The sequence below is a fragment of the Equus asinus genome, chromosome 7 (genome assembly GCF_041296235.1).
Source record: "Equus asinus isolate D_3611 breed Donkey chromosome 7, EquAss-T2T_v2, whole genome shotgun sequence".
In the NCBI taxonomy this organism is placed as follows: Eukaryota; Metazoa; Chordata; class Mammalia; order Perissodactyla; family Equidae; genus Equus; species Equus asinus.
Genome location: NC_091796.1, coordinates 95,212,354 through 95,233,543, shown reverse-complemented (window position 1 = coordinate 95,233,543; position 21,190 = coordinate 95,212,354). Strand labels below are relative to the sequence as shown.

At 34.0% G+C, this 21,190-nt stretch overlaps 1 protein-coding gene across 9 annotated transcripts in view; it reads left to right on the top strand.

Moving 5' to 3' along the window:
• EML5 (EMAP like 5) overlaps positions 1 to 21,190 on the top strand; it is a 139,848-nt gene that overhangs the window by 18,900 nt on the left and 99,758 nt on the right. For all 9 annotated transcript variants that reach the window (XR_011504730.1, XR_011504731.1, XM_070514169.1 and 6 more), the window contains exons 2-5: positions 7,576 to 7,735; positions 15,889 to 15,987; positions 17,745 to 17,813; positions 20,532 to 20,717. Coding sequence is in view for 7 of the 9 variants with exons in the window: in XM_070514169.1 (XP_070370270.1) it covers positions 7,576 to 7,735; positions 15,889 to 15,987; positions 17,745 to 17,813; positions 20,532 to 20,717 (514 nt within the window). In the remaining 2 variants the exon portion in view is untranslated. The remainder of the gene's footprint in view (positions 1 to 7,575; positions 7,736 to 15,888; positions 15,988 to 17,744; positions 17,814 to 20,531; positions 20,718 to 21,190) is intronic.

Sequence of the window (21,190 nt, the reverse complement as noted above, 5' to 3'; positions counted from 1 at the left end):
ATTTTACAAAATAACTGATTAGTACTTTTCAGAAGTTTAAGGTTATGAAAGACAAGGAAAGTCTAAAGAACTGCTACAGAGAAATGACAATTAAATGCAGCCTGGGATCCTGGATAGGATCTTGAACAGAAAAAAGGCATTAGTGGAAAAATTGGTGAAATTTCTTTTTTTAAAGATTTTATTTTTCCTTTTTCTCCCCAAAGCCCCCTCCCCCCCCCCCACCAAGTACATAGTTGCATATTTTTAGTTGTGGGTCCTTCTAATTGTGGCATGTGGGATGCCACCTCAGCATGACCTGATGAATGGTGCCATGTCTGTGCCCGGGATCCGAACTGGCAAAACCCTGGGCCACTGAAGCAGAGTGCAGGAACTTAACCACTCAGCCACAGGGCCGGCCCCAAAATTGATGAATTTTGAATAAGGTCTGTTGTTTAGTTAATGGTACCATACTAATGTTTATTTTCTCTTCCTGATCATTGTACCATGGATATCTAAGATGTTTATGTTAGGGAAATGAGATGAGGGATATAAGAGAACCGTTTGTACTATTTTAACAACTTTTTTATAAGTCTAAAATTAGTCTAAAAAAAGTTTCTTTAAAAAATTAAAATCTTTTGCTCTTTAGAAGATACCATGAAGAAAATGAAAAGTTAGTCCATGAACTGGGTAACACATTTACAAAACATGTATTTGAGAAAAGAATTGTATCCAAAATATATCAAGAATGCTTACAATGCAATAATATGATCACAACTAACCAATTAAAAAAATAGGCAGAATGCTTTTTGCCCAGAGGCAGAGCCAGTTGCAGGAAGTGCATGACAGTATGCGGAGGCTCATACTCTAAACCTTCATAGTCATATTCCGTGAAGAGGGGCCCCTGGGAGATGGAGAGTGTGGAGGTAATATGCAGAGCAGGGAGCCCAAGAAGGGGAGCTCATAAAGCAATATTTGATGTCCCAGATTCACTCTTATGCTGTATATGGTTGGAACTGACTGCAAACAGCATATCAAAGCCTTTAAGAACTGAACTACAATCATCCAGATTTCAGACTGGCTCCTTGGTGTATACATGTGGTAGCCCTGCAAAGACTTTAAAAACGAAATTAACATTGGAACCACAGAAGGAGAGTTGGGACCCTGAACCTAACTGGATTGCTTGCCTGCTGAACAAACAAAAAATTCAACATTCTCTAGAGGATTTTAACAGGACCTAGAGTTTATAATATTCAAAATGTCCAGGATATAATCTAAAATTATCATACAAGGAGTTAGGAAAATCTTAACAATTTAGAAAAGACAACAGTCTTCAGCCTCAAGAAGATGTAGTTGTTGGAATTATCAAAGAATTTAGAGGAGTTGTTATAAATATATGCCACAAAGTAAAGGGGAATGCTCTTGCAACAAATGTTAGAAGTTCTCAGCAAAGAAATAGAAGCCGTAGAAAAATGTAATGTTTAGAACTGAAAAATACAAAAACAGAAATAAAGAATTCCCTAGTGGACTCACTGTCTGAGTCTGTGTGGTAGCTAGATTGCCCCCCACCAAAGATAGCTACTCCCTAATCCCTGGAATTTGTGAATATGTTGTTACATGGCAAAAGTGACTTTGAAGATATAATTAAGATATGGACCTTAAGAGAGTGTCTTGGATTATCCAGATGGGCCCAGTCTAATCAGGTGAGCCCTTAAAAACAGAGACTTTCTCCAGCTGGAGTCAGAAGAGATGCAGCAGAAGTCAGAAAGATTCAAAGCTTGAGAAGGATTCATTGTGCCTTTGCTGGTTTGAAGATGAAGTGGCAACGTGATGAAAAATGCAGGTGGCCTTAGGGAGGTGAGAAGTTCCTAGCTGACAGCCAGCAGGATAACGAAGACCTCAGTCCTTTTACCACAGGGAACTGAATTAAGCTAACATTTTGAATGAACTTGGAAGCCGATTCATCCTCAGAGACTCCGGAAAGGAATGAAATTGTGTTGACAACTTCATTTTGGCCTTGTAAGACTCTAAGCAGAGGACCCAGCTGAGCTACTCTGTAGCTGGATTTCTGCTCTGCAGAATGCAAGATAGTAAATTTATTTTGTTTTAAGATGCTAAATTTGTGTTGATTTGTCACAGCAGCATAGAAAACTGATAAAGTCTGGGATATATTTTTAGCCTTTCTAAAAATTAATGTTAGACTTTTACTGTTTCTTGGATGTTGGCAAAGGTATGAAATTCCTGGGTCAGAGATAAAGGACTTTATTATTCATGGCATAACAGATAGCATGAGTCAGTAATAACAGAATACATGTTCTTTTCAAGTGCCATTGGAACATTTACCAATGCAGGTCATATCCTATAAAACAAACCTCAACAAATTTAAAAGAATTGAAATCGTATAAAATATGTTCTCTTAACATAATGGAATCAAAATAAAAATCATTAAAGTAAACAGAAAGGAAATCAGAAAATATTTTGAACTGGAAGAAAAATACAACATATCAAAATTTGTAAGATTCAGCTAAAGCATTATTTCAAGGGAAATTTATAGCATTAAATACATATACTTGAAAAAAAGATTCCAGATTAGTAATTTAAAGTTTCACCTTATGAACTAGAATAAGAATAGCAATCTAAACCCTAAAACAGAAAGAAGGAAATAATAAAGAGCAAAAATCAATGAAAACAGCAAAACAGGGAAAAATCAAACCAAAAGCTAGTTGTTTGAAAAGATTGATTGAATTGATAAATGTCTAGCTTGATTGACCAGGAACATAAAGGAGAAAACAGAAATAACTAATATTCATCAGGCTATCACTGCAGACCCAAAGAAAATAAGAGGAGGATAAGGAAATACTGCAAACAACTCTATGCGTATATTTTTGGCAACTTAGATACAATAGACTATTCCCTTGAAAGATACAAACTATCAACTCACCAAGAAGCAGTAGATAATGGGAATAACCCTATATTTATTGGGTAATTGCATTTATAGCTTAAAATATTCCAAAACAGAAATCTCCAGTTACAGATGGTTTCACTGGTAATTCTGTCCAAAATTTAAAAATAAGAACTAATACCAATTCTATACAATTTCTTACAGAAAATAGAAGAGGAGGGAAAGCTTCCCAACTCATTTTAGGAGCTGGCATTGCTCTAATATAAAATCCAGGCAAAGACCTTAGAAGAAAGGGAAATTATAGACCACTACCCCTCATTAACATAGATTTAAAAATTCTCAACAAAATAAGCTGATAAGCAAATAAACCCATCAATAGAATAATACATTATGATCAAGTGGGGCTTATTCCAGAAATGCAAGGCCAGTTCAACATTAGAAAATTAATCAATGTAATTTACTGTATTAACAGATGAAAGAAGCAAAACCATATGATCTTCTCAATAGTTACAGGAAAAGAGTTTGACAGAATTCAGCATTTGTCCGTGTTTCAAAAGATGCTTAGCAAACTAAGAATAGAGGGCTACTTTTCAACTATAAAGGCATGTATAAAAACCTACATCTAACATCATGCTTTAGTGGTGAGAGAATGAGTGTTTTCCTTGTAAGACCAGGAAAAAGATGAGGATGTCCTCTCTTACCACTACTAATTCAACATTGTACTGGAAGTTCTAGCCAGTGCAGTAAGGCTAGAAATAGAAATAAAAGGCTTAGAGGAACGGAGGAAATACATTGTCTCTCTTCCTGGATAACATGATTGCCTACATAGAAAATTCCATATAATCTACAAAACTCACACACACAAACTCCTACAACTAATTAGTAAATTTAGCAAGGTCGCAGGATACAAGGTCAACATAATACATTAACTGTATTTCTACATTCTAGCAATGAACAACTGGAAACTGAAATTTAAAACACTACCATTTATAAAAACTCAAAAAAGTCCTGTATAAATTCAACAAAATCCATGCCGGATCTGTGTACTAAAAACTATAAAATGAAACTGAAAAAAGCAAAGAAGACCTAAGAAAGGGGGGATGCATCATGTTCATGGATTGGAAGACTCAATGTAGTTAAGATGTCAGTTCTCCTCAAATTGTTCTGTAGATTTAATGCAATCCCAATCCCAATTCCAACAGGATGTTTAGGGTATACAAACTGATTCTAAACTTTATAGGGAAAATAAAGTCATTAGAACAGCCGAAACAATTTTGAAAAGGAATGAAGTTGGAGGACTCACGTACTCAATTTTAAGGCTTATTGTAAACCTACAGCAATCAAGGCGGTGTGGTATTGATGAAAAGATAGATATATAGATTAAGGGAAAGAATATAAGGTACAATTTGTGACAGATTAACATAGATGTGATCAGTTGACTTTTGGCCAAGGTGCACGGGCAATTCAATAGAGAAAAGATAGTATTGTCAATAAATGGTGCTGGAAAAAATTGGACGTCCATATGGGGAAAAAAAAATGAGCCTCAACCTATGTTATACCTTATACAAAAATTAATTCAAAATGGATGATTTAAAAGTAAAACATAAAACTATAAAACTTTTAGAAGAAGACATGAAGAAATCTTTATTACCTTTTGTTATGCAAAAGCATGGTCAGTAAAACAAAAAAGTTGATGAACTGATTTCATAAAATGTTTTCTCGTTGAAAGAAACTGTTAAGAGAATTAAAAGAAAAGCTACAGCTTGGGAGAAAATATTTGAAAATCACATATTGGACAAAGGGGCTTGTATTGAGAATATATAAAATAGTTTCAGAACTCAAAAATAGTGTACAGACAACCCAATTAAAGTGGTCAGAAGACTTGAACACATAGATTATAAGAAACATTACTCAATATCATTATTCATTAGGGAAATCCAAATTAAAAAGACTGGCAACACCAAATATTAGTGAAAATGTGGAGCAACTGAACTCTCGTACATTGTGGGAACATAACATGGTGCAACCTCTTTGGAAAACTGGCTGTTTTGTGTAAATACTAAACATGTACCTACCGTATCCTCTTTATTTTGTGTGACTTCTAATATCTCTGACCTATTGTATGTAGATTTTATGGTTAAAGTATGAGGACCTTCCTGTTTTTCCTCCCCAATTTCCAAGTGTGGAGAAATTGTCTTCACATTACTTATTGTTAAATATATTCCCTTTTTATAGATGAGAAAATAAGGCTAAGATAAGTAACTTACCCAAAACCCTGTGAAGAGCAGAGCCAGAGTCCATTTTATCTATTTTTTCTTTTGTCATTTCTGATTTTGGTGTCACATGTAAGGAAACCATTATTTCATCCCAAGGTCAGTAAGATATATGTCTATGTTTTCTTCTAAGGGTTTTATAATTTTAGCTCTTAGATTTTGAGGTGATTCTTGCATATGGTTTGAGGCATAGGTCCAAATTCATTCTTTTGTATTTGGATATTCATATGTCCCAGCACTGTCTATTGAAAAGACCATTCTTCTTTCATTGAATTATCTCAGCACCACCCTTGTTGGATGTCAATTGACCATAAATGTATTAGTTTATTTCTGGACTCTCAATTCTGTTTTTTTGATCTGCATGTCTATCCTTATGCCAGTGCTATAATCTCTTGTTTACTATAGTTTTGCAGTAAGTTTTGAAATTGGAAAGTATGAGTCTTCCAATTTTGTTCTTTTTCAAGATTGTTTTGGCTATTCTGAATTTTAGATTCAGCTTGTCAGTTTCTTCAAGGAAGGCACCTATTACCTTGGCAGGGATTGTGTTGGTTCTGTAGATCAATTTAGGAAGTAATGTCATCTTAACAATATTGCAAGCTTAGAGCATGAGATACCTTCCCATTTATTTAGATCTTTTAAAATTTCCTCAGTGGTGTTTTGTAGTTTTCAGCGTACAAGTCCTGTGCTTTTTTGGTTAAATTTATCCCTAAGTGTTTTATTCTTTTTCTTGCTATTCTAAGTAGAATTGTTTTCTTGATTTAATTTTCAGATTGTTCGTTGGTAGTGTATAGAAATACAGTTGGTGTTTTGTATTGATCTTATATCCCTCAACCTTGCTGAACTCATTTATTAATTTTTTCTACTTGGGATTTATTTTGTTGTAGTTTGTTTGTGGATTCCTTAGGATTTTCTATATACAGGATCATGTCATCTGCAAGTGGGGATAGCTCTACTTCTGCCATTTCTTTCTTTTTCTTGCCTAGTTGTCCTGGCTAGAATATCCACTATCATACTGAATGGAAATGCAAAAGCTGACATCCTTGTCTTGTTCCTATACTTAAGAGGGGGTACTTTCAGGCTTTCTCCGTTAAATGTGATGTTAGCTGTGGGTTTTCATAGATGCCCTTTATCAGATTGAGGAAGTTCTCTTTAATTCCTAGTTTGTTATGTGTTTTTTATCGTGAAAGAAGTTGAATTTTTGTCAGGTGCTTTTTCTGCATCTATTGAGATGAATATATGTGGGATTTTTTTGTGTTTATTCTATTAATATGATATATTACATTGGTTGATTTTAGTATCTTGAGCCAAATTTCCATTTCCACTTCCCTCTCACTAGTTACTCACTTAGTATTCCCTGACTTGATGAATACCACCGCAACCCATCCAGATGCCCAAGGCAGAAACCCAAGAGTCATCTCCGCTCCCTTTCCCTTACTCCCTACATCCAGTCAGTTGATTCTGCTTTAATACCCTCCTAACTTTTCCCTCTTTGAGTTCATCCTCTACCGTGGTGCTAGGAGTGATTTTTTTCCTCAAAAGGCAAATCTGATCATCTAAATTTACTTGTAGAAAAATTTGTCAAGGAGAAATTTATATTAATTTCCTGCCTTCTGCTGATGTACATAAACCATTGCCAACTGTTAGGTCTTTGTCTTGTCTCTAAAGACTCATAGATTACTTTCTGTGAATTATGGGTGAATTTTCTGTTTCTTAAAATGGGATTTATAATTTAATATTAATGTTACAATATGAGTGCTACTAAATGCTATTTTTGGACACTAAGATTTGGCCTAACTTTATCCAATAAAAGAGTAAAATGGGAGAGAGGGCTTAAAAACAGATGAATACCAAATAAGAAAATGGCAGGTGGTAGGGGTGCTACTAATTTGTTGCTGTGGTTCAGTTGATCCCTTGTGAGAATTCTTGTTTGTTTTTTTTTTTAAGATTTTATTTTTCTTTTTTCTCCCAAAGCCCCCGGGTACATAGTTGTGTATTTTTAGTTGTGGGTCCTTCTAGTTGTGGCATGTGGGATGCTGCCTCAGCATGGCTTGATGAGCAGTGCCGTGTCTGCGCCCAAGATTTGAACTGGCAAAATCCTGGGCCACTGAAGCAGAACGTGCGAACTTAACCACTCAGCCATGGGGCCAGCCCCTCTCTTTAGAATTCTTTTTTTGAGAAGTTTTCACAGCTTATATCGAATTATAGGGATTATGAAGTCTATCATAACTGTTTATCACATATACTATTGAAGTAGTAACAACATGAATTTTTATAGATGTTATTTTACTTTAAATCCAAATTATTTTAAATGGATACATAATTAAAGTCTAATTTTCATGTTGATATATATAAATGTTATATATACTAAATGCTATAAAAACTCTATAAGCAATTTTTAAGTCTGTTTGTTTGTTTATTTTGCAGCCTTGCTTTGCATCCCGAACGAGTATTGGTAGCAACAGGACAAGTGGGGAAGGAGCCTTATATCTGTGTTTGGGATTCTTACACTGTGCAGACCATATCAATTCTAAAGGATGTTCATACACATGGTATAGCTTGCTTAGCATTCGACTTAGATGGACAGGTATGTGATAATTTTTCCTCTTTTTCTAAACTATGTTTTAAAAATGTGTACTATCAGAAATGATTATAAATCTATCAAGTTAAATTGGAAAGCAATTGATGAAAAGTACTTGTTTGTATAAGAGTGGAGGTCGGTAGGTGGGTTGGGTAGTTGATGTATGTAAGAAAAATAGTGACAATAAGAAGGTTTTTTTCGTTGGATCAAGAACTTTTCAATTGAAGTAATTATAATTATGAAAGCCCAAGAAATTCTGACTCAGTGGAATATTATCTGGTTGTTCTAGAAAGTTTTACATATAACTCTTTTTCAGATAGTGTATGTTGATAGGACAGATGGAAGACGTCTTAGGAAAATTAAGTTTCTCTAAGTAGAGCTGTATACATTTTAATTTTCAGTTATTTTAAAGGTTTCTGTTAAAATTACATTTTTTTATTGAAAATGATGAGGAAGTTTCTATAATATGAGCTATTGTTGTACAAAATCAAAGTTCAAAACAAAGGATATAATTATCATTCCACTTACTAATGAGTTCCCAAATTATTATTTACTTCTAGTCATTGATTTTAACAAAGTTAAACAAGCCAAAAGCTTTTTTGTGGTGCTTTCATGGAACTTGTTATACCTAAAACATTTACAAAGTGATAAGAAGTTGGATTTTGCAGGTGTGACTAATTTGTAGTCTTTAAAAGTTTTACATTAAAATTAAACTTTAAAAACCGTTTTAACTTTTAGAAAAATTTTGATCTGCTTTTCAATTCATAAAATTAATTTTGTAGATCTAGATCTTACAGAAAAGATTACCTTGTGTTCTATTCCCTTGAAAATGATAACAAGTAGATATTTTATTTATAACTCTGAGGAATAGCTTCTTTGAGTAGGCTAGATTAATATGACTTTCTGATAAGAGTCTATAAAGACTAAACTGGAACCTCTCATTTGGGGAAAAATGTGCTTCTAAGTTTAATATCCCTGTGTAGCAGTGTTTGGCATTTATAGAACCTTAATTCATGTCCCAATTTTGCTATTATTTTTCAAGTCCCTTAATGTCCTCATATCAGAATTTCCTTTCTTTTTTTAAAAGGAAGAGAATAATACTCTTTACTTATACTTTACCGGAGACTGTATTTTATAAAACAAACCTACAAAGTTGTTTGTAAAAATCATTTACCACAGGTGTTATAAAATCCAAGATGTTTTAACTATGTGCCTGTATACTTTAAATACAGATGTTTTCTTTTTAATTTTAAAAGTGCCCTTTCTAAATGTGTTGCATTGCTGAGGAATTTTTCTTATATACATACAAGGAGAAATTGTGCCCGTAGCTTTTACTAGTTGAAAGGCTTTAAGTTCGCTTATTTTAAGCAACTTATAAGAAAAGTCTTGAGTGCATGTATTTTATTATCACAGATCTTCATGAGAACCTGTTCCTTAAAAATTTAAACTTGTAAAAAACGTGGTAGCTAAAAGTTATTGAGCACATGTTAAGTGCCAGGCATTGTGCTAAACCTACAGTATCTCATTTAATCCTTGCAACAACCCTATGAAATAGATATTATTATTATCTCTATTTTACAGATAAAGAAACTGAGACTTAGAGAGGTTAAATAACTTGCCCCAGGTTACACAGCTAGTAAATGGAGCCAGAGCGGGAACCCAGGTCAGTCACACTCCAAAGCTCATGTTTTTAACCACAATGCTCTACTGCCTCCCAAACATGAAACTTAGGAGGTGGTTATTTATATTTCAAAAGGACTTCATCCATGTTCAGTACAGTTAAAGCTCGTAAGGAACTGCTATCACTTGAAGATTGTTGAGTATCTCTGAAATTTTGTTAATTTTGAAAATGCTTTAGTTAAAACATATATTTGAGAATATATCTGTTCACTAATATCTATAAACTGTTTATGAGATATCAACTAGGAAATATTTTATAATTTTTGCATTTTCTACTAGATTTGAAACTATAAGTGATCAGTTAAGATTTGTCCAATGAATGAGTTTCTCTGTTGGTAGTAATGCTGAATGTTCCTTTCCCAGAGGATTTCTTTTAAATGGATTGAATATCCACACTAATACTGGAAGTCTGCCTTATCGAGAATAATTAGGGCCTGAAAAGGCTGTTTATATAAATCCACGTCAAACAGGGACTAAAACTTCATAGTAAATGGGAGAGGAGGTAGGAGGAGGGAAAGTAGGACTGGTACTTTATTTTGAAAATATAACCATAATTTATAAAAACACTTTTCTCATATTTAACAAAATCTAGCTTATAGTTACAATTCTAATTTATAAAATAAGCAAAGAATAAATGTTAATTTTTTAACCTAATTTTGTCACTTACCTGCTGGTACAAAATAAAATGCTTTAATCTATTTTTGTTTTTTTGCACATGATTATGAAGAGGGTCATTTTTGCAAAAGTATTAGAGGAGTTCACTGATTTTTTCCAAGGGCCTTTTAGTAATCTCTTAATAACTAGATGTATTTCAAGTGCCTATTGTATTATTGTTGAATTTTTTTCTCTTCTATTGCTCTGCCAGATTCTGGCTGCTAATGGCTTTATATATAATTTCACTAATATTTATTCCATTAAGTCCTGAATCTTTTGCAAAATTTGTGATTTTTACTTTGTAACATTGTAACAATTAGTTCTTATATAACGAACCCTGAGATCAGAAGAACCTCCATACTGGAATCTTTTAAGTTTAATTGTCCATTGTTTGAATATGTTTCACAGTTGCAGGAACTTATGGGATGTGTCTAGTTCTGTCTATTAGGATTTTTCTTATCTGTGTATTTAGTGTGCTAGAACTTTTTAATAAATATTTCCGGTTCAATTAATGGATGCAACCAAGATTTTGTTTGGGAATAGGCTCAGGGAGGATTTGGGAAGCTGAATAGAGGCTTCTATTACCAGGTTTTCTTTCTCTCTGGCTGTTAGTTCTTAGTTATCTTTAAAGGGACCTTTTCTTCTGTCTGCTTGTTAAATGTCAGTATTCTTTTGGAGTCTGTGGCTTTCTTTTTTTTTTCACTTTGCTTATTCTCTCTAGGTAATTATCCAGATCCATGTCTTTAATTCCCATATTAGTTGACAGTGGCCCTGGCTTCTCTTTGCACCTTCAAATACCCTCCTTGAGTGTCATATAGATATGTCTTATACTACACATTTGAAACTGAATTGTCTCTTTATTCCAACTCTATTAAAAAACAAAGCTTATCTTTCTCCTGGTTTCTGGCCTACCTCTCCAGTCTTGTCTTCTGCCACTTCCCATTGGTCCTCCTCCCTAAGCCACACTGAATTACTGGCACTTTCCTGAAAGCACCATGGTGTCTCTAATCTGGTGTCCTTTGTTCTGAAATGCACTTTCTCTTACTTTCCTATACCCAACCATCTTTTACTCTAGCTTGCAAGATATGGTTCAAGCATTACTTTTACTGGAAAACTTTATCCTCTTCCTCACCTTCCTAGGCTGGGTTAAATGTGAGAAAAGATGATGAAGTAAAAAGTGATAGAAAGCTAGGAGAGGAGATAGTATTTGCTTGATTATGTCTACCTTTTCCTCCCTGCTGTTGCTTAACCTATGCTTAGGGAGGTTGATTTTGGCCATGATATGTTTATCAGGGCTACAGAGGAAGCACTTGCAGCTCTATTTTGTTACTGCCTGTACAGAGCTAGATGCTTTGAGGCTCTGTTGAGATACATGGAATTTTAGAGCTTTTGGCCAGTTGTTTCCAGTTTGGCCAGTTTCCTAGCTGATCCAGAGAGAAGGGGCATCCGTAGAAGAGACAGTGCCTCTCCAACTATTCCTCACTTTATCCTTGTCTTGTGAAATTTTAATCTCTACACAGTGTGCTATAGTAAGAGGTAGATGTCCTTGTTTTAGCTAGGTATTTGCTGATACCCTCTAGTTCCCAAATATTAAAGACTCTCAGGAGGGGCAAATCATCTCCTCTTGTTTCCTTGGGTTATCTGCTACTGTGATTTGATGGAGAGCTATAACAAACGATATTCTGTATCTTTTTATGTGAGCCTCTCATTCTACCCATTTGGGGATTTAAATAGCAATTCTCCTTTGCAGAAACTGTAACTGGGTACTAGCTGGCATTTCTCCTTGGGACAGGTAGAAGGTATGGGTTCTTAAAACTAATTATGATTATGGTAATCTAATAATAATAATGATAGCAAACATTTATATAATATTAACCACATGCTAAGCACTCTTCTAACTCCTTAACTCTAATATTAACCCTATGAGGTACTTTTATTATCCCTACTTAATAGGTGAGGAAAGTAAGGTACAGAGAGGCTAAACAACTTCCCAGAGTTATCCAGTTAGTGAGAGATGGAGCCAGTGTTCAAACCTAGGCAGTCTGGTACCAGCATCTGTACTCTAAACCAGGGACTGGTAAACTTTCTATAACAAGTCAGATAGTGAATATTTTAAGCTCTGTCGCAACTCCTCAGCTCTGCATTGTAGTGTGAAAGCAATCATAGACAGCTTGTAAAAGAATGGGTATGGCTGTATTCCAGTAAAATGTTAGTATTTACAGAAACGGGTTGCAGGCAGGGTTTGGCCTGAGAGTTGTAGTTTGCCCACCCCTCCTTCTAAACCAGTGCTTTTCAAAGTGTGTGTTGTGGGTTGGTCCTTGTGATTTCTTCTTTAACCCTTCAGTTACTTAGAAGTGTATTGTTCGTTTCCAAACATTTGGAGAATTCTGATTTAATTCTGTTTTTGTCAGAAAACATGGTCTGTATTTTAATTTTTTTTTTAAAGATTTTATTTTTCCTTTTTCTCCCCCAAGCCCCCCAGTACATAGTTGTTTATTCTTAGTTGTGGGTCCTTCTAGTTGTGGCATGTGGGGGGCTGCCTCAGCATGGCTTGACGAGCAGTGCCATGTCCGCGCCTAGGATTCGAACCGGCGAAACACTGGGCTGCTGCAATGGAGTGCGCGAACTTAACCACTCGGCCACGGGGCCAGCCCCTGTATTTTAATTTTTAAAAATTTGTTTAGGCTCATTTTGTGATTCAAAATTTTGTGATTTTATGAAGCTTCATGTGCACTTGGAAAGGATAAAAAATATGTATTCTTCTATTTCCTTTCTCTCTTTCTCTTTATTGTGCTATTGTTATCATTCATTTTACTTCTACATATTTTGTAAACCACATAATAACTATTGCTGTTTTTGCCTTAAACAGTTAGTTGTAAAAGAAAATTAAAAGCAAGAAAAGTCTTATATATTTGCCATTTGAGCACCAATCATTCATATATGTAAATTAAGTCTCTCTTTGTTATCATTATCTTTCTGCCTAAAGAAACTTCCATTATCATATCTTGTAGTGCAGGTTTGTTGATAAATTTTCTCACCTTTTGATTACTTGAAAAAGACTTTATTTTGATCCAGTTTTCAAAAGATACTTTTGCAATTCTTTGTTGACTTTTTTTTCCTTTCTCAGAGGTTATTCATTGTCCTCTGACTTTCATAGTTTCAAATGAGAAGTCTCGTATTATTTTTTAATCTTTGTTCCTCCATACCAAAATTGTCTTCTTTTTTTCTGGTTGCTTTGAAGATTTTTCTCTCTAGCACTGGTTTCAGCAATTTGATTACCATGTGTGTTTTTTCTGTGTGTTTGATTATCCCGTTTGCAGTTTATTGAGCACCTTATATTTGTGGGTTTATGGTTTTCATCAAATTTAGAAAATTTTAGCCATTATTTCTTTAGTTTTGTTTATTTTTCTTTTCCTCAATCTTTTTTCTCCTTTTGGAACCACAATTACCTGTATGTTAGACCAGTTGATATTTTTCTAAAGGTAACTCAGGCTCTGTTAATTTTTTTCCTGTTTTTTTCCTGCTCTTTATTTTGGATAGTTTCTGTTGCTGTGTCTTCAAGTTCATTTATCTTTTCTTTATTGTCTAAGCTGTTATTAATCTTTCAGAGTGAATTTTCATTTCACATAATTTAACATTTATTTTTACAAGTTCTACGTGTTCTTTTATATCTTTAATTTCTCTTTTTATTCTTTATGTTTGTTTTAAAATAATTTTTCAGCATCTTGAACATTTTCATTTTAACAGCTAATGTCTCCTAATTTTAGTCATCTCTGTGATTCCTGGATCTGTTTATATTAACTGATTTTTCTCCTGGTTATTGGTCACATTTTCCTCTTTCTTCAAATGTCTAGTAATTTTTTTTTTAAAGATTTTATTTTTCTCCCCAAAGCCCCCCACTACATACTTGTATATTTTTAGTTGTGGGTCCTTCTAGTTGTGGTATGTGGGATGCCACCTCAGCGTGGCCTGATGAGCAGTGCCGTGTCTGTGCCCAGGATCTGAACTGATGAAACCCTGGGCTGCCGAAGCGCGGTGCGCAAACTTAACCACTCAGCCACAGGGTCAGCCCCAGTAATTTTTTTTTTCTTGGATGCTACATATTGTGTATGTTACATTCTTGACCCTTTGTGATCTCTGGCAATTGTTGGCTTTAGCTCCCGAATAATTGTTCTTTTTCCAGAATTTGTTCTTTGCATGGCCTCATGGATTTCACCTTATGTGTGTAAAGATTGGCGTTCTCAAGAGGACCCATAAACACATTTTCCAGAGCTTTTTCTCTACTTTGCAAACTCTAGCCATCTTGGCCTCTCTGAACTCCAGGCTCTGTCTTCTCAATTTGTCAAGGCTCCTGGCCCCTATTTGGATTTCAGCTTTCTGTGCTGTAGTCTGGAAATTGCCTCTTAGATGAAAACTAGGGCTATTGCAGGACTTACTTTTTTTGTTTCCCCCTCTTCCAGGGTTCACAGGTCTTCACTTCCTGTTATGAATGTCGGAAAACATTTCTTTCGTATATCTTGTACAGTTTTCTAGTTGTTGATGGCAGGAGGGCAAGTTTAGATCCTGATAATCTTTCATGGCCAGAAGTCCATCGTTCATATTTCTTAACTTCTCTCATACTTCCCATCTGACTGTCTCCTAGTTCTCAACTCTGTCTCTTCTTTTCCCTCTAATCACCTATTTACCTCTTTCACTGAATTTTAAATTTCATTTATTTTATTTTTCATTTCTGGAAATTCTGTTTGCTTCTTCAAATTGACTTGGATACTTGTATTCTTGGCTCATATGAAGATATTTTGAAGCTTTAATTTTATTTCTCTACTCACATTAAGCTTATTTTATATCATCTGATAATTCCAATGTCTGATGTTTTTAGGACTGCTTTTGCTATTTGTTATGACTTCTTGATTCTCACTCATGGTCCCTTATTTCCTGTGATTATTGTTGGGGGGGGGGGTTGTTTGTTTATTTTAAGTTTATTTTTACTGAATTGCTACCTGTGGGAATTCTTTGAGGGACAATGGATTGAGGTTTCAGTCCTCCACATAGGATTTATATTTGCCTATGCCACATTGCTGAAGATGCTTGAAGACTCTGCAATTCTTAAGACCACTCTGAATGAAGTTTTCCACTCGAAGGATTCCTGATTAATGTGGATTTAGGCCCTACAACCATGTGAAGGCTGCTTGTGGCTACAAATTTTCAGGGAGGTTTTTCTCGCCTTTCATGCATTGCCAACCCCTTCTTTATAAAGGGATGGTTTCTTGTTTTCCCATTCTCTGAGGAGTTCACTGTTGTACTCAGAGGTCTGCAATTCAAATGCCCACCTTCGGCAGGCCCTAACCTTTATCTCCTATTCCTGTTCAGCCTACAGAGCAAACATCAGGCTTATCAGTATTTAGCTGATACTTTTAGAGTTAAAGAGAGTGTAGGAGCTCTCTTACCCTCCAAGGTTCCCATAGGAAATCACTGTGTTTTTGTTCTCAGATTTCTTAATTCCTTGACATCTCCGCAGTGCATTTAAAAAGATGTTTTTAAATTTTATCTAGCATATTTAGTTTTGGCAGGAGAGATGTTTAGTTTGTCAATCCTACTGTTGGAAATGGAAGTCTCTCTTCTGTTTCTTAATGTGGAGAATCACACATGTGCAAACATTAACAAGATAAAATATATCCAGCCTTTTTCTATGAGGGCAATAAAATATCAGTGTGTAAGTTTTTATTTTCTAATACCCATGAGTAGAATTTGTTTACAATTTATATTTTGGTCTCTTTTTTATTTGTTTGCCTTTTTATTCCCTCCTGGACTTCTTGGACAAAATTCAGCGCTTGGTTTCGGTTGGACTGGATTCAAAGAATGCAGTTTGTGTTTGGGACTGGAAAAGGGGAAAAATGTTATCTATGGCTCCTGGTCACACAGATAGAGTAAGTATTCTCCTTTGGGTTTCTAATGGGTGCTGGATGGGAAGAGGCCAGAGGAGAGTCAAGGGGGTTTATGTTTCTGTGTGTTGTTATTGCCAGATAGCTCATATGTAATTAAAAATTTAAAGTACAATTGTGAATACTATAAAATTTTAGAATGAATATGTATTATAGTACTCAAAAACATGACTCGATATGTATAGTGTTAACACAAAACTTTAAACCCAGTGTTTGCTTCAACAAAAATGATGAATTTTAAGTTATTCAGACCTTAATTTAAAAATTGAATGGTTCATGCCTAGGGTCTGTTTAGTTTGGTTTACCACTAATTTATTACATAAGTATTACAGTTAAGGTGAAAAAATGGTGTTACTTTTAAAATAATGTATTAGTGTTAATATTTTAGAAATTAACATTTTTTACTTTGGAAACTTGTTAAAAATATATTCCTATTCCAGGTTGTAGAAAATTAATATAAAGAATACTTTGTAGTCAGCTTCTTAATTAAATATTACACTACTTTTATAAACATCAACAATTTTATCATAAAGTCTTAAAAAAGTTGGATTTTTTTTGGTGTGTAGTAAAATCCCAACCTGAACTAGCACAGAAGATGTAGTAATTGATTCTGTTTTGGGGGATCTATGAATCTGTGAAAGTTGTATAGAAAATTTTGTGTATATTTGCACTTTGGAAAATAAACTTGGTTTTCAGCAGATTCTCAAAGGGGTACACACTCACAAACAATTTAGATAATTAAGTGTTAGGTGTATTTTATTAGACAGTTGTGTATTCTGACACTTGGATCAAAGCATTTCACACATCAGTACTTTAGATTTAGTAAATAGACTGATTATTATGAAAAATGATACTGTCCTTAGAAGTTCTAAAAGTATTTTTGTGGTTAGTATTTTAAAGTTGCATCAATATGTTTTTCATATAATCTGTATTATGGTGAATGTTAAACATTAATTTATAAGATGTATTTTTTCATTATTTGAGAGGTAGTAAGCGTTTTAGGTAATTATGCAGGCAGATGTCAAAGAAACAGGCTGAAGACTACCAGGTTTTTTTCTGCTATGAAATTCTTTTTCAAATATTAGTTTGTCTTTCATTTATTGTTAAAGTGCATGTTTCTAATGCATATTTTATTTCATCTGGGTTTTTTTGATTTTCTTTTGTAACAAAAGTGGTTTGTATTTATGTAGAATTTATGGAATCTTAGAAAAGAGCAAAGCCTGGGGATCTCCAAAATTTAGGTATAAGTTACTTTTGTTTGACTCGTAAACAATAAAAAAAAAAGCTAAAAAATGATAAAGTTTTTACTGTGAAATGTTTGGATCCTTTATGTAAGTAGTTCTGTGTCTATTTCTAGCTATATAAGTATAAAGTCTGTGTTCCAATAAGTATCATTCCTCTCTAGAAATTATGCACGTACCTGTCTCGTGCCCTAGTTCTGTTAAGCCATTCTTATTATTTATGGACTGAATTTTTTAAAAAATTAAAAAAAGGAGGTGTTAATTTTCACTCTGCTAGTTCCTTCATAAAGTTCCTAGAAAATACGAGTAGTTTTTGTTCCTTATCACTTACATATTTACTTTATCTCTTTATAAGATTTTGAAGCATAGGATTCTGATTATTATTTATTGAGGAATGTTGTTCTATGATAGGTAGGGTTTTGTGCTATTTGGTATTTTGGACAGAATTCTTAAATGATTCTGAAAATAAGTATTTTAACCATGAATCTGATTTGTTTACAGATATTTGATATTTCTTGGGATTTGTACCAGCCAAATAAACTTGTCAGCTGTGGTGTAAAACATATCAAGGTACTAGAAGGGTCTTGTTTTATAATAGTCATGTTTACTTATTCTTTGCCACTAAGTACATATCACACTATTTACAATTTAGGCTAGTTTTAGGATTTTGGCAGCACTATTTTTTAAAATGTCAACGTTTTGCATGTTATGTTCAATCTAACAAATATTTATTGTGTAGTTACTGTGGATAAGACACTGTAAGGGATATAAGTATGAATAGGGAATTAACAAAACACTTTCCATAAAGGAATTTATAGTCTACTGAAGTAGGCATTACTGTATTCATCTTGTTTCTTCATGTTTCGCTTACAAAGGAAAATGTGAGAATAGTAAACTAAGTAAACTAAGAGGTTTTCATTCAGAAAGATAGAATGGTATAATAGAAGCAACATGGGTAGAGTTGGCTTTGCCACTTACTAGCTGTTTGAGCTTTTTTCACATCTTAAAACTGTGGCTGTTGTTACCACCCTCATAGAGTTGATGATTAAATAAGGCAGTATATATGCAAATGCTTGTCATAGTGCCTAGAACATGGTCACCTTTCTGCAAGTGTTATCTTTTCCTCTCTCTCTCTTTCCTCTGATTTGACCTCAGCCTTTGATAGCCACTGTTTACTTTGCTTATGAAAGCTCTGAGAGTTGTTTTATAATTATAATTCAGGTTTTGAAGCCCACGTAGTCAGTGGTGATATTCATTCTTATGTTATAGTTGCTTTTAATTCCTTGGTGCAAATTGGAAATACTCCCTTTCCTCCCCGATCTGATGTAACAATTCCTTATAACAGTTAATTCCTAGTAAGTAAGGTTCTGTGTTTACCTTGTTTCTTTTGATATGCTTACTTCCATCCACATTTTCTCCAAAGCATCTTTAGCTGCTGCTGCAATTCTTGTTTTGGTATTCTAGTACTGATTTGATAATGAATAGTATTAAATCTTTATTTTTTTCAACAAATATTCAACAACAAAAGGCTCTATGCTAGGTGTAAGGTACATAGTATAAGCACTGTGAAAGAAATTTTTGTCTTGTTCATCTTTGATGAAAAGGTGATGTTTGACATAGGACATGATATATATTAACTGCTTAATAAATTATTGGCAAATTAAAGAGATCTTACTGCTGCTTTATATTGTAAATAAAGCTAAAAGTTTAATTTTCAGGTTTTTTAGAAACATCTTCTCAAACTAAACAAACTGTGTTTTCATAGGATTACATTTCTTTTCCTTTGGTAGAGGCAATGAATAGTATGGAGGTTCTCTTTGCAGGCAATGTATGTGAGGAAACTAAGTCCCAAAGATGATCTAGACCTGCACTGGCCACTACAGTAGCAGCTAGCCACATGTAGCTGTTTAAATTAATTTAAATTAAATTAAATTTAATATTCATTTCTTCAGTCACACCGGCAGTCACATTGCAAATGCTCAAGAGCTACAAGTATATAGTGGTTACTGTATTGGACAACATGTATATAGAGAGATATAAATGTATAGTTATGGAGCATATCTAAATATATATAGAACATTTTCATCATCACAGAAAGTTTTATGGACAGCTTTGATCTGGATTCTAGAACAATAGTTCTTAACTCTTGTTGAGCATCAAAATCATTTGGATACCTGGGCTTCACTCTCCAGAGATTCTGTCTCAGTTTATCTCACTGGGGGCCCAGGCATGTTTTATAATTTCCCCAATGTGATTCTAATGTTCAGCCAAAGTGGGAATCACTGAGCTAGAGGAAAATAATAGATTGAAGTTGGGACTTGCTGAAAGGAAGAGAACCAGCTATTCTTATCCACAGAAGTCATGGAGCTTTTAAATTAAAAAATCATAAAGTTTCATTGAGTAAAGCATTCATTAGTCATTTGAATGGATAAGTGTCGTAATTTTTAGTTCTTTGAGGCTTCAAGGTTTTAAACTAAGATCTTTAGGTCTTAAAATAAGATCTTGAAGATCAGGTAAGATTTTTAAGTATATAATATTAACAAATTAGATTATTTTAAATGGTAATTTACTTATTATAAAGTTGAATTTATTCTCTGGTCCTAATTTCTTAATGTAGAACTATTTAATTTGTATATCCCTGCCCTACTCTATTTTTGTTTCTTTATTTTTCTCTGAAAATGGTTAAAATTTACCTGAATCTACATAAAAGAACAAAAATGCTGGTCATGAAGATTTATGTTTGATTTCCTTGTCTTCTCCCAAGGATGAACAAATTATTCCAAATGTGTATCTCTCTTATTTTTAAGGTTTACAAGTAACAGAATTGCTCAGCTTTGAAAATATCATGAGAGCAACCTACTAATCACTCCCCTCCCCCATCTTTACTCTCTTGATCAGAGATCGAATATTTGGTTTGGTCCTTTTTCCTGTTAGTGTATGGTGTCTTATCTTCATTTTTCATTAGTAACCCATTCCCAACTTTTTTACCTAAGTTTCATGTAGACTGTTTTCAGAAGCCTAAGGGAAGCATAGCATATTTTAAAAATAATCTAGTTCAATTCCCCTTATTCTTACAGATAAGGATTGAAACCAGTGACTTATCTACTATAACATAGCTATTGACAACACTAGGATGAGGATGTGAATATTGAGTGCTATTATATCATAAGGGAATTTCTTAGGTAATTTCTAGTCTGCTGCTTGAATATAGCATCAAGGTATTGGAAATGTTTTACTTTATTTTATAAGCGTTCTTTGATAATTTTGATTATTTTTTGTACCTTTTAGTTCTGGAGTTTATGTGGAAATGCTCTGACCCCAAAACGAGGGGTTTTTGGTAAGACTGGTGATCTTCAGACAATATTGTGCCTAGCCTGTGCAAGAGATGAATTAACATATTCTGGTGCACTCAATGGAGATATATATGTTTGGAAAGGAATTAATCTGATACGAACAATACAAGGAGCCCATACTGTAAGTATATTTAAATATTTTTAAACACTTTTAGTTGTTAACTACTTATCTTCTTATCCTAGAACAAAAGATTACATAATATAGCACTTTCTAATCAATTCAGTTACTTGAAAAATGCTATTATAACTGAATTTGTTTGTTTTCAAGATTTCAATGAGGAAACGTTATACAGTTAGACGCATGGAAATTTATTTGTGTAATTAGTATCTTGTTCAAACCATTGCTTTAGTGTCTTTCTCAGAGTATGGTCATGCATTGCTTAATGACAGGGATACATTCCGAGGAGTGCATCGTTAGGTGATTTCATTGTTGTGTGAACATCATAGAGTGTGCCTACATAAACCTAGATGGTATAGCCAATTACACACCCAGGCTATATGGTACTAATCTTATGAGGCCACCATGGTATATGTGGTCTGTCATAGACTGTGCAGCACATGACTGCAGTGTTGGAAAAAAGCTTGTTAAATTCA